General features: G+C 41.1%; 1 protein-coding gene across 2 annotated transcripts in view; it reads right to left on the reverse strand.

The window, feature by feature from the left end:
* The window catches only part of LOC124556855 (polycomb protein Scm), a 195,527-nt gene that overhangs the window by 45,507 nt on the left and 135,337 nt on the right, over nucleotides 1–14,683 (reverse strand). For both annotated transcript variants that reach the window (XM_047130876.1, XM_047130875.1), the window contains exon 12: nucleotides 8,324–8,524. In XM_047130876.1, the coding sequence (XP_046986832.1) occupies nucleotides 8,324–8,524 (201 nt within the window). The remainder of the gene's footprint in view (nucleotides 1–8,323; nucleotides 8,525–14,683) is intronic.

Here is a 14,683-nt window from a genome sequence, read left to right on the forward strand (position 1 = left end):
TAGTGTCACTACTTCTTACATCTAAGTTTTTCATTGTTTCAATGGCTAACAACTCACTGATAGAAGGGAAAATTTCGTGGCGACAATAATGTGGAAAATAATGCAAAACTAGCAGTTTTGAGATATATAACGCAAAATCAGCAATTTTTATGTGATATCATGAATATTATAGCTTTGTTGTATAAAAATATTATAAATCTGAGAAAATCTGGCAAAAAAAAAAAAAAAAAAAAAAAAAAAAAAAAAAAAAAAAATAGAATTTGGCAGAAAATAACTCTGAATTCGTCAAAAATTAACACCAAATTTTGTCAAAAATTAACAGTGAATTCGGAAAAAAGTTCCAAATTTTGAAAAAAAAAGAAAAAAAAAACAGAATTTGATATAAAACACTGAATTTGGCAAAAATTGTCCAAACCACCAAAAATAACACAAAATTTGGTACAAAAATAACAACAAATTTGGCAAAAAAATAACAATCAATTTGGCAAAAAGTAACAACAAATGTTGGAAATCTCAAATTATTGTCCTGGATGGCGCAGACATCTTTAGTGCTCGCATTATGAATGGCACTAAGTGATGGATTGCATTTAAACCTTTGCAGTTATGAAAGATTTGCATTCTTCAATCCATCAAAGGACCAGTTATTTTCTAACACAGTATGAACTTCTGAGGATAACCGCATCAGTACACAACAATCATTATTGTGCTACGCTCAGTTAAACCAGTGATAAAATACCATTATAACACATGCATTAGTACACACTGAAAAATAATCTGCTATGGTGGCTTTCTACCCAGAACTAATTTATTTGGAAAATTGATACATATTAGGAAGCAGTTAATGGAATGTGTCATTTATCACTTCCAACTCACTGCTGCATGCTTAAGCTGAGGAGAAACCTGAGATCAAAAACACAAGAGGACTGTGCTAGAATGTATTGTTTCCACTGTGTTTAGAAATAGTATATGTCTTCCAACAGAAACATCTCTTACATCTTGAACCCTATACAAGTGGATTTAAGCGTTGTAAGCAACTGTCTATCATAAAGAAGAAACTGCTGGAGGGAGTTGATTCATATGTTCTACTGTCAAGAGGTACTTAGTGATTTTTTTTTTCTCCACACGCAGATCAGTTTCTATATATCACCAGCAGAGGCCATGGATATTTTGAAACTTGGCATATTAGCAAGTTGCACCATTGCAGGTATATTTGTCACTAGAGAATTGCATGTCAGAATCAGTGACCTCGGCCCGTGTTCAAGGCGTGGTCACAGAAACTAGCTTATAAGGTGCCAAGATGAAGAATGTGTTAAAACAACACAGGGCCTTCAATGTTTAATTGGCATCAATATCAGATTTCTCTGACACTTCTGACAGTAGCTTTTTTGCTTCAATAAAGACTGAACAATTCTCACTTCAAGTCAGATTATTGCCTGAGCAAAAAAAAAAAAAAAAAAACACACACACACACACACACACACACACACACACACACACACACACACACACACACGTGGTAATGAAGAAAATAAACAATGTGTTTCTATATTTGGATCAGAAAAAATAAAGTGACTGACATCTAACCGTTTACATGGCTGCTACCATAGCAACAGCCAATCAGAGATCCTGCATGGCTGCACCTGCTGTTCTGATCATCATTGTCAAATCTCTCTGTTATTGCAGATAGCGGCTATTGTAGCCAGTTGCTGACAACGCTCGTGGCCAGTAACATAAGTAGTTGTGGTCCATTTCATTGTCTGCTTTCTTTCCCTGTGTAGTGAGTTTAGTTTCTGCTACAGAACATCTGAAGCTTGTAGTGGAAGCGTGCAGGAAAATGTGGGTGCTAAACAGAAAGTTTAGTGATTTGCTCATGTTTTGCATGGTCAGACACATGAGTCTGTGGGCTCAGAGTACGAATATTTCAAGAAGGCATGAGACAATGGTGCAATTTTATTGCCTCTAACAAAGGTAGCTGAAAGAACTGCAGACACTTTGTAGGTACATAAAAATACTGTTGTCAAAGTTTGTAGTAAGGAGAAATACTCTGCAGAAGGGGAAGAGTCTAGTTCATCCTAACTGCGAACACCCAGTAAAAAGAGGACAGAACCACGACTAAGAAACTTGGACTCCTTTCAAGATGACACTACTATGAGAGAAAAGAACATCCAACTAAAAAACTGTGCATAACTCTTCATGAGGCACAGTTAGTAAGTGGTAGCAAGACTTCTTTTTTAATTAATGTCACAGCTCTCGGTTTTCAGTACAAGAAAATTAATGTACAGAAAATTATAATGGAGAGAGGCATGAAACACATTAACTTTGGAGCTGTCAGGAATGTGTTCCAGGGCGGCATGTGGACTTTCATTGCCTTATATTTTGCGACTGGAGTTGTTCACCATTCTGCTGATATAAAATGTTGACTCCTTGCTGAAGATAATTTATTCATGAATGTCACGCCATCCTCTATCCGATGCAACACTTCCACTCACAATTCCCCAAAAGCAACCTTATCAGCATCACTAACGTTCTGTGCCATTGTGAATCTGTATGGTTTCAAGTGTAAACATCTACACAGTACTCGCCAAACAGTCTTTTGTGGAATGCCAGTTGCAAGACACATGTCACGTTGGCTCTCCCTAAACTGTTCGACATAATCATCAACATGTGGGTGGCATGGTGATTTCTCATGTTGCAGTGGACAACCTGTCTCAATGAAGTTCTTGTGCCAAGAGTATATTGTAGGCGTGCTTGGACGTTCTTTAACATATTCAGTGTGAAATTTATGCTGAACAGCTGTTGCAGAACTTGTTTCGTGAAACCAAATCACACAGCGAGCACCCTCCGCACTACTGGAAGTGGCCTTTTTAACTGTGCTCTATGCTGATGCTCCTGGTGGCAGAATGGGGCACTGATGCACCATGTGGTAAATCAAACATGAGGCTATTTGCTACAAAATGACCCATTTTGTAAGTAATCTCAATAAATTTCTGTATCATTCCAAAGTTGTAAAGTCCATTTTGATTCATTCTTTACTTCGTCTAAATTTGAATTTCAAAAGAGTCGCTTCACAGAACATACTGTTTTTTAATTCATTAATCAGATTACACAAAATTTAAATTACAAAATATTGTCAATTGGTATTTTCTGTGACATACTCCAGAGAACCTAAAATTTTATGGTGTCAAAAATCTTGTTGTAATTAGTTTTCAAATTATCTAGCTAACTGAATACAGTGTCACATCAGGGAACCCAGAGAGCGTACATGACAAAACAGCATCTTGAGATAGCTGTATAATCATGACACAGATACCACAGGGACCAATACTGGGTACACACTTGTTCTTATTGATCTGTTGTTGTATATCAAAGAAGTGATTGTATATCAAAGAAGTACAAATAGTTCTCTCTGATGGTAATGCAAGTGCTATCATCAAGCCTAGTGGAAGAACTTCAATACTTGAAAACATAAAGAAATTTTTCTTGAAAGTTAATAACTTGGTGCTCTGTAAACTGGCTGTCACTGAACTTGGAAAGAACCAAGCCAAGCATTTCCATACTGCACAAGACCTGGTCACACTTTTAGAAATAATGCACATGGGCAAATAAAGAACTGAAACAGAATATTCTAAATTTTGAAGTTTTTATAATGATAAGAACTGAAATGGAAGTCACATGTTACGGATTTTATGCAATTACTTACACTTTAGTACTATCGGGAAAAAATCTGCACAAATATCCAGTTAGATCTTGATATTTATGAAAGTGATGCAAATACTAGCAAATTGCTTTATTCAGAAATGTAAAATTGTGCACCTCACAAAACCCAAAAACATATTATCTTATCCAGAATGAGATTCTCACTCTGCAGCGGAGTGTGCGCTGATATGAAACTTCCTGGCAGATTAAAACTGTGCCGGACCGAGACTTGAACTCGGGACCTTTGCCTCTCGTGGGCAAGTGTTCTACTAACTGAGCTACTCAAGCACAACTCACACCCCATCCTCACAGCTTTACTTCTACCAGTACCTCATCTCCTACCTTCCAAACTTTACAGAAGCTACAAATGTTCGCAGGAGAGCTGCGATGGATACATTTGTCGTACGTCCTACATTGATTTCTGTGGTTATTCACACAGTGTTGCTTGTGTGTTAGTAATGACAACTCTAGGCAAACACCATTACTCTCAGTCATTAAGTGAAGATCACTGGCCACTGCGTTGTCTGTGGTGAAAGGCAATGCCTGAAATTTGCAATTCTCAGCACACTCTTGACACTGTGGGTCTCAGAATATAGAATTCTCTAACGATTTCCTCATTTACAATATTATTCCTACTGTATTATGTATTTTCTCTTGTCTCTCAGTAAAAAAAGTATGGTCTTGTCTGCCTAAACTTTAAAATATGACGAATAAAAAGTGGTAGGGAGCCTTGAAACACACACTTAAGAAGGGTATGTAAAATGCGATGGTGCCAAGTGGTGCTGCATGCTTTACGCATCTTAAAAACATGGCAATGAAATGTCGCTGTTTAGAAAAATGGCTGTTGTATTGGTTTTCAACCTAAGCATTGCAGAGCATCCCTCCCAGAAAACATACTGACAGGGGGAGAAAATGCCCCACGATTCGAGAAACCAACATTATCGTTTGACTACCAACCTTTCACACAATTTTTAGGGTCAGTTAGTGAAGCTAGTAAGTACTAGGCTTGTTCAAAAAATTCTGGAACATTCGTAATTTCGCACCAATGGTGTGTTGGAGCGAAATGCGGTTGGCACCCTTTCATCGTGTGTAACTGCCAAAAGCTTCATTGTTGTATGTCTATTAGTTATTGTTCAGTGCTGTATTGAGTAGAAGATTGTGTTGCATAGTTTGCAAATTTTGAGATGGCAGAGTTAGAGGAGCAGCGCATCTGGATAAAATTTTGTGTAAAAAAAACCACCTTTGCAGAGACACCAAATGATACAGGAAGCCTATGGTGATGAGTGATTAAGCTGTACTCGGAGTTTCGAATGGTTCACACAGTTTAAAAAGTTAATGGTGACACTCATTTAGGATGCCCTTGAATGTCAACAGACAACGCTCACGTCAGGAATGTCACTGGAATTGCACGTGCTAATAGAAGACTGTCCAAGAGATTGCAGAAGAATGTAACATGTCAGTTGAATAATGTCACGAAATCCTGACACAGCATCTTGGAATGCTTTGTGTTGCTGTCAAGTTCATCCCACGGTTCACAAGTGAAGACCAGAAAGACCTATGCCTCGCAATCTGTGAACGGCTTTTGGATCGCGCAAATGAGAATGAGATATTCTTCAAGAGAATCGTAACTGGTGATGAGACGCGGGTCTACAGATATGATGTTGAGACCAAGATTTAATCTTCACAATGTGTCAGGGAGGTTTCTCCAAGACCAAAGAAAGCTCATCAGGTCAGGTCAAATAAAGATATGCTGACATGGTTTCTTTGACTTTGAAGGGTTAGTCCATCATGACTTCATGCCACAAGGACAAACTGTTAATCAGGACACGTTGCGATGCCAGCAAGAAAATGTGAGATGGGAATGGCCTGAAATAGGGCAAGACAATTCATGGCTCTTGCATCACCATAATGCATCTGCACATCCATCTCTGTTGGTGCATAGCTACTGCACAAAAAATGAAATCATTGTGCTGACTCATCCTCCGTACCCTCCAGACCTATCCCCTATGGACTTGTTTTTTATTCCCCAAGTTGAAAACCCAATTGAAAGGATTAAGATTTATAACAATATAGGAGATAAAAGAAAATTTCCAGACGGGGGTTCATGTGACCCAGCAAGAGGCATACCAAGATTGCTTCTGGAAATAGAAATGGCATTGGGAGCGATGTATCAATTGTGGTGGAGAGTATTTCGAAGGAGACCATGCACAATAAGTAAAAGGTTAACGTAGGAAAATTTTATGGACGAAGTTCTGGAATTTTTTGGACAGATGTCATATGTAGCTGTCGATGGATGTTGGGTTTTTGTCTAGCTTCAGGATTGCGATGACACTATCTCTCCAATGTAAAGGGAAAACACTTTCAAGTGAAATATGGTTGAAGACCCTGAGTAGGTGAATCATCTGATTATGAATCGAATCAGGGCCTGGGGCCAAATCATGAGATGAATCAAGAGCCTGAAGCAGTTCCCATTCAGTGAAATGTTTGTTGTGTAAGTCAGGATTATGGATAGTAAAGGATACAGAAATATCTTCAACTTTTCTTTTAAGCATTCAGGAGGTAAATGGGTAAGAAGAGAATGTTGATGCTGCCATTACGTGATTGCAAGGTGTTTCGAAAGAACCAAAGCATAGGTGGAAACACCACTGTGAAGGAGGAGACCCAGTGCAGTTGGTGGCCCAGTGGACTATGGAGCTTGGCCAGTTCCTGGGAAAAAGAGGCACATGTTCCCAAGGAGATTATGTTGTGCTCCCTGAATTCCCACCCACTGCTTTCAATTAGGTAGTGAGACTATGGATGGAACTGCTTGAGATGAGGGTGGTCTGCAAAGGATGTCCTGTGAGATGCTGCAGGGTACTTTGACAGTCCTGAATAGATACTGCAATGATTTGGTCCAACATGGTACCAGCCACTATTGACGGGACCTTTGAAAAGGAGGACTGCAGCTCAAGCAAGTTCAAGCAGTGATGATGATTATGGGGAGTCATCTCTGAAAACCTCATGTTTACAGTCCGATGGACATGGGGACAAATATGATGGCAGAGGTACACAACTGTCAACTGGGCCTTAGGCAAGTGCAACATGGCAGTTGGTCTATTGGGTAGTGACAAGGAAATGACATGATCAACAGAAAGTGATTGGTATAAGCCATGAGATTAGGGGAAGATACCTTAAGATCAATATCTGAAAAGCTGCTATGGATGGCAACAAAGTGGGTAGTGGTGAAATCATTGAAAAAACACAGATCAAGATCAGAGAGAAGTTGGCTGAGGAGTTCTCCTACACAGCTGGGTGGTGTGCAATGAAATCTCCCAATAAGATAAAAGGGGAGAGGGGAGAGTTATTCTGTTACAGCGGCCATCTCAAGGTACATAAATGCCCTGCCTATGGGTAAACATACATTTCAAATGGTAATCACTTGGGTCGTTCACACCCTCACCACTACTGCTTCCAATGTGGTGTGCAGGGGAATCCATTCAATGATGACACTTTTGTAAACCGATATATGGACCCCTCTAGAAGCCCTCTAAGGGTTCGTATGGTTCTGGAAGATGGCATGGTAAACTTAAAGGATTGAATAATGGCCATTAGTGAACTGCATTTCTTGGAGAGCAACACAGATTGCAGACTAGGATGACATAAGTTGTTGCAGTTCTAGCAGGTGACAGTAATATCTATACCATTTCCACTGAATTATCAAGTTAATGGAATCCTGGTTACGCATGAAGGAGCCAAGACAGTAGATCACACACCACAGTCACTGTCTGCCACCAGTGAGGGTGGAACAACAGAAATAAATTCAAGTTCTGAGTATAATGGCATGGGGAAACTGGTGTCTCTGGGGTCACATGAGCAACCCTCTGCCCAGATTTCTTCTTTCTCTCAATAGCTACTTTAGAGTGTCTGTGAGGGTAGAAACTGAAAAGGAGTGGGCAACCCAGGGACCCACAGTCTGTTTCCCTTTCATTCACTGGCTGGCGCCAGGTTGCTGTCCAGTAGATTTCTAGGGAGAAGTTTTCCTAAGACGAGCTCTGCCATTAGTAGATATCATAGAAGGATGTTGCTTCTCTGACTGGGTGCAATGCATCAAGGTCCTCTAAACTGTGGTGAAGAATTGTGGGCCTATTTTCCCTGTGGGCTAATTTACTAGTGAATGACGAAATGGAGGGAGTAAGTATTCGAAGTACTGCTGATGACCTGGCCATGGTAGAGGAAAATTTGACAGCATTGTAACAGTGTGTGTGTGTGTGTGTGTGTGTGTGTGTGTCTATATATATATATATATATTATACACACACATCAAAAGTACTCAGTATTTATTCTGCAGCATATATGGTATGATTTTCTGTGCACAGTTTTATGTACATTTTCTCTGGAAGCTCAGAACTGCCCCTGGGTCACCAAAGTGTGCTACCTAAATTAAAATATGTAAAATACAGGAACTTTTTAAGGTCTCAGGTTGGGTAGCACACTTTGGTGATCCAGGGGCAGTTCTGAGCTTCCAGAGAAAATGTACATAAAACTGTGCACAGAAAATCATACCATATATGCTGCAGAATAAATACTGAGTACTTTTGATGTACCACTGGGTATAATGACACTGGAAAAGGAAAATTCTAATACAAACCTGGAACAGATTTTCTAGGCTGCTTAGCTGATGGTGCTGTTGTGGATGCCACAGATGAATATGCAGTAGTTGTGCTTGCTGCCGCTGCTGTTGTTGGACTCTGTCCAGGACGAGAACTTGAATCTGAGCTTTCTGAAGACCACCTTCGTTTCACAGCTGTACTGCTATCTGAGCCACCTTCAGTGCTCACTTCACAATCTTCTGCAAATGAATAAAACTGGACTTAATAGCATCCATGTTTTCCATCATATACCATGACACAAAGTGTACAGATTCAAAGAAACAACTACTGTGTTATTATGTTGTGTTGTATTACACTACATTACATGAACATAATAATGCTTTAGCAAATTATTACTGGAAAACTGTAGTGCAAAGTATACAGAAAATCAACTGCAAGACAGCAGTGTTAACAAATACTATGTCAACACTGAAGGAGAATTAAAAATTCACTAAGAACGAAAGGGATATCTAAGGTTTTCTCAGTGCAATTAGTCAATGGAGTACTTCCAGGTGTTCAGCTGAGCTATTGTTTTCATTTTATGCACAATACTTTGACAATCAATCCAGTCACCATCTTCAGGTGCTGCGGGTTGGGCTGTTATGTGTGCTTGCTGCCTGGACTCCAATCAGACTTTGAACACTTTCGTTCACATGTTCTTATTTACACAAGATGGGCAAAATGAAACAGGTCCGGAAAATATTTATGAAAATGACATGGAACTGACCCTCGTTAATGAACAGGAGAGCTGCCCATCACAAAAAATAACAGCAACAGTGATTTTGATGTAACAATCAGTTGCCGCCACATGTCTGTGCACACTTATCCGCTGTGTGCTCTATGACGAGTACTTTGCTGTGTCATTATGTTTGACTGAATGAGAGGAACAGATATGTTTAGTGACCAGTTAGCATGAAATGATGCTTACGATAAAGTAACACATGTTCTTTATCAAGTGTTATGTGAAGCACAATTCAAGCAGAACTGTTTCTACTGAAATACAACTCCTACTGTCGTAATACAACTGCCAGTACTACTCCCCTGTGGCCACAGTCACCTCACATATATACCATTAAAACAACGTCAACAGTCTTAGGCATTATTAGGAACAATATTTTAATTAGTTTATAATGACAAATGACATGTATAGAATGATTTAAGCATAATATCGTGCACAGCAGAAACAGTAATTCTTATAATTAGCTTTATCAAATACACTTTTCAGTTCCAAATATTAGATCATGAGTATATTTAATAGTTAATACTATAATACACTCCTGGAAATTGAAATAAGAACACCGTGAATTCATTGTCCCAGGAAGGGGAAACTTTATTGACACATTCCTGGGGTCAGATACATCACATGATCACACTGACAGAACCACAGGCACATCGACACAGGCAACAGAGCATGCACAATGTCGGCACTAGTACAGTGTATATCCACCTTTCGCAGCAATGCAGGCTGCTATTCTCCCATGGGGACGATCGTAGAGATGCTGGATGTAGTCCTGTGGAATGGCTTGCCATGCCATTTCCACCTGGCGCCTCAGTTGGACCAGCGTTCGTGCTGGACGTGCAGACCGCGTGAGACGACGCTTCATCCAGTCCCAAACATGCTCAATGGGGGACAGATCCGGAGATCTTGGTGGCCAGGGTAGTTGACTTACACCTTCTAGAGCACGTTGGGTGGCACGGGATACATGCGGACGTGCATTGTCCTGTTGGAACAGCAAGTTCCCTTGCCGGTCTAGGAATGGTAGAACGATGGGTTCGATGACGGTTTGGATGTACCGTGCACTATTCAGTGTCCCCTCGACGATCACCAGTGGTGTACGGCCAGTGTAGGAGATCGCTCCCCACACCATGATGGCGGGTGTTGGCCCTGTGTGCCTCGGTCGTATGCAGTCCTGATTGTGGCGCTCATCTGCACGGCGCCAAACACGCATACGACCATCATTGGCACCAAGGCAGAAGCGATTCTCATCGCTGAAGACGACACGTCTCCATTCGTCCCTCCATTCACGCCTGTCGCGACACCACTGGAGGCGGGCTGCACGATGTTGGGGCGTGAGCGGAAGACGGCCTAACGGTGTGCGGGACCGTAGCCCAGCTTCATGGAGACGGTTGCGAATGGTCCTCGCCGATACCCCAGGAGCAACAGTGTCCCTAATTTGCTGGGAAGTGGCGGTGCGGTCCCCTACGGCACTGCGTAGGATCCTACGGTCTTGGCGTGCATCCGTGCGTCGCTGCGGTCCGGTCCCAGGTCGACGGGCACGTGCACCTTCCGCCGACCACTGGCGACAACATCGATGTACTGTGGAGACCTCACGCCCCACGTGTTGAGCAATTCGGCGGTACGTCCACCCGGCCTCCCGCATTCCCACTATACGCCCTCGCTCAAAGTCCGTCAACTGCACATATGGTTCACGTCCACGCTGTCGCGGCATGCTACCAGTGTTAAAGACTGCGATGGAGCTCCGTATGCCACGGCAAACTGGCTGACACTGACGGCGGCGGTGCACAAATGCTGCGCAGCTAGCGCCATTCGACGGCCAACACCGCGGTTCCTGGTGTGTCCACTGTGCCGTGCGTGTGATCATTGCTTGTACAGCCCTCTCTCAGTGTCCGGAGCAAGTATGGTGGGTCTGACACACCGGTGTCAATGTGTTCTTTTTTCCATTTCCAGGAGTGTATGTTAACTTTGAAGAGAGTTAAAATGATCTTTCACCACTACATCCATATCTGCATACAAACTCCACAAGCCACCACATCATGTGTGGCAGATAGTTCCTTGTACCACTTATAGTCATTTCCTTTCCTATGCCTACATTTGTGATAGTTCCATTTGACAATTATTACAATTTTATACAAATTAATCCATTCTATCACCTATAAATTAGTACATATTTATTTTACATGCAATTGTCATCTTTTTTTGCAAATTTCTACTAAAGTAATTTCTATTTATTGCATTAATTATCATTTAACAATAATTGGTGTATGTAAAAGAAAGGTATGACCATAAGTACAGATTTACCATGTACTACAATATATAAGTCTCAGACTGTTGCATTACAGTGGCAAGCCTGATTGACTCATTGTGCTGAGTCATTTTCTTCCTCATGAATCGATTTGTAGGATCGTCATCTTCATCTGTGAGCAACGTTGTTCGAAAGATCAAAACTCTTCTTATTGTATTACATATGAGATGTTAGGACTGTCCAGTTTCCTGGCCCTCCCACATATTTCTCAGTGCTACTCTTGCAGTCAAGACATAGAACGCCTGAGCAGGAATTACTGTCTACTTGTACAAAACTTACAACCAGAACAAACAGAAGCCTGCACTTTAACACAAGTGACTTCACAAAAAATTAGTTTTGTGTAATTTGTGCTACTGTCTTGGTCTGCTACACATTCATGTACAGTTGACAAAAGAAAACTGTTCACATATAAAATGGCTAAGTCCCACATTGCACATTCATGGTGTGTAAAGCCACATCACAAATTGTGTTAAAAGTTTTGCCACATTAATGGCAATATCGGAGTACAGTGGCAACATATCATTATATTAGCGAGATGTACTACACACAACATTGGAAATTAATAAGAATTAATCATTATACATGGAAGTATACGATGTCAACAATGATCACAAAATATGTAGTGATTTGACTGGAAGAACTAGCATGTGGTCCAAAGGAGATGTTGACATCACTGTGCAAATAGCTTACAGTCAAGGTGGCTGGTCGAAATTCCTTGTATCAGAGTTTGGTTCTGTCATGTGGCTAATTTTTATTTTTAATTCCCCATCATGGTAGGTGCCAGCAGCCTTTCTGTGGTAACTTCTCTTGTATTGATGAGTACAACATTGTCTTTAAGACAACTACTGTAGTGCAAGCTAACAGAAACTGTGTCAAAAAATTTGAAACAAAATACAGTGAAGTTATTTTAAGGGTATCCATCTTATAGGAGTGATATAATATTATTATTCTGAGGAGAACATGATTTTAGATCAATCAGACTTCTAGTAAATTTTACCTTTTATGAAGCTCATATTTCAAATGTATGTGACAATAAGTAATAGATTACTTATTCAGTTCCCTGGCACGAACTGAACTAGTAATGACTCTCCCCCCCCCCCCCCCCCCCCCTACAAATTATGCACTCAAATGTAAGTGCCAAGTGCAACAGCAATCCTTTTGCACTCTCATTTGGAAACATTAAAATTCACTATCACTCTCCATTTTGAAAATAATCAAGTCCAAATTAAGTTCCCAAAGAGAATGCTTTGTTTGTATGCATAAAACTATTCACAAAAGTAGAAGACAGAAATGGAAAGTAGAAACAGCACAAAAAAACATTAAGACGAAACTGAGTAAGAGATAATAAATGTTTAACTATAACTCATCAATTTTGGTCTCTAAGGAAAATTACAAATACACTAGAAAAAATAAGTTTAAATATTCAGTACAATGAGCCTGAATAACATATTTAAATCTGTCAGACTTTATTAAAATTCAACAATGGAAAATTCAGGACGGGATAATGGCAATATTATGAAAAGGGTAGATTTCTGCTCACCATATAGCAACAAAAAGAATGCTAAACAAATAAGCTTACACACACACACACACACACACACACACACACACACACACACACACACACACACACACACACTCAAACCTCACACACATGACCACTCAGCAGCCAGAAACAGTGATTTTTGTGTTTGCGCGTGCACGCACGTGTGTGTGTGTGTGTGTGTGTGTGTGTGTGTGTGTGTGTGAGAGAGAGAGCGAGTGTGCGCGAGCGAGTGCGCGCGAGCGAGTGCGCGCGAGCGAGTGCGCGCGAGCGAGTGCGCGCGAGCGAGTGCGCGCGAGCGAGTGTGTGTGTGTGTGTGTGTGTGTGTGTGTGTGCGCGCGAGTGCGTGCGTGTGTGTTTGTGTGTGTGTGTGTGTGTGTGTGTGTGTGTGTGTGTGTGTGTGTGTGTGCGCGAGTGCGTGTGTGTGCGCGCGCGAGTGCGTGTGCGTGTGCGAGTGCGAGTGCGTGTGTGTGTGTGTGTGTGTGTGTGTGTGTGTGTGTGTGCGTGCGTGTGTGCGTGTGCGAGTGCGTGTGTGTGCAAGTGCGTGTGCGTGTGTGTGTGTGTGTGTGTGTGTGTGTGTGTGTGTGTGTGTGTGTGTCGAGTGCGTGTGTGTGGGAGTGCGTGCGAGTGCGTGTGCGTGTGCGTGTGCGCGCTGGTAAAGGTTCTCCAAGACCAAAACAAGATCACCAGGTCATGTCAAATGTCAAAACCATGCTGATACTTTTCTTTGACTTTGAAAGTTTAGTACATCATCAATTCACGCAAAATGGACAAACTGTTAATCAATGGTACTATTGGGGCATGTTTTTAAAGACCTTTGATGCGCAGCAACATGTATGATACATATTTTCGTATTACGAAGGTATAAATATTGAATTCCACCAAACAACGCATGTCACTTTCCGAAGCATTGAAATCGAGATTATGATTCGCTTTTGGAGACCAGTCATAGTTCATGTCACGTGATCTCGCCAGCTGATGACAGTATAGGACACGTGATACAGTCAGCCAATAGCAAGATCACTCTTAGCATTCACATATTGTATGTGAATGCTATATATATATATATATATATATATATTTTTCACATACAATATTGGTATCGAAGATTAATAAGCTGGAAGAGAAGTTAAGGTTGATAGCTCCAGGCCACAAAAATCCGTTTTGTTATCATTTAATGTGAGAGCAACAAACGAAGAGGAAACAACAAAATCACTGAACATAAACACAGGTCATGTGGAGACGACCTACTTCCCCACCACAACTCAGACTGCTCTGTGCATCACCCTCAGATTTACTATTATTCCCCAACCGGGCAATATTAAGTAGTGGCGTCCAGCCACACTTCTGTAACCAGAAGCGGGAGAAGGTACTACTCATACGAGACTCAACTGCGCATGTGCAAGAGCCCGCCCGCAACTGCTCAAATGAATCTAATTTAAACAGTTGTCACATCACGCTCATCAGAGGCAATTTGTTGTTATGAAGCATTGCAGCCTTTCTAAAGCGTTTGACACACTTTGCTGTTGGTAGACGCTTGTATGAGCACTGTTTTGTTGTTGTATGTGGCCCATTTCCTTCGCAACTTAAGATTTTTTTTTTCCCCCCCTCTTGTTCATATTTTGTTGCTGCAGTATTAATCTGCAGTAGCGGGATACAGTAATATCCTTTGTTAGAGTATTGGTTCTTACCAGTCAAAATCACAAAAATTTAACTGAAAACTAAAACAATGAAAAATTCCAGGAATTCTAAACAATTCCTGGGTTTTTCTC

Source organism: Schistocerca americana, chromosome X (assembly GCF_021461395.2).
Source record: "Schistocerca americana isolate TAMUIC-IGC-003095 chromosome X, iqSchAmer2.1, whole genome shotgun sequence".
Lineage (NCBI taxonomy): Eukaryota > Metazoa > Arthropoda > Insecta > Orthoptera > Acrididae > Schistocerca > Schistocerca americana.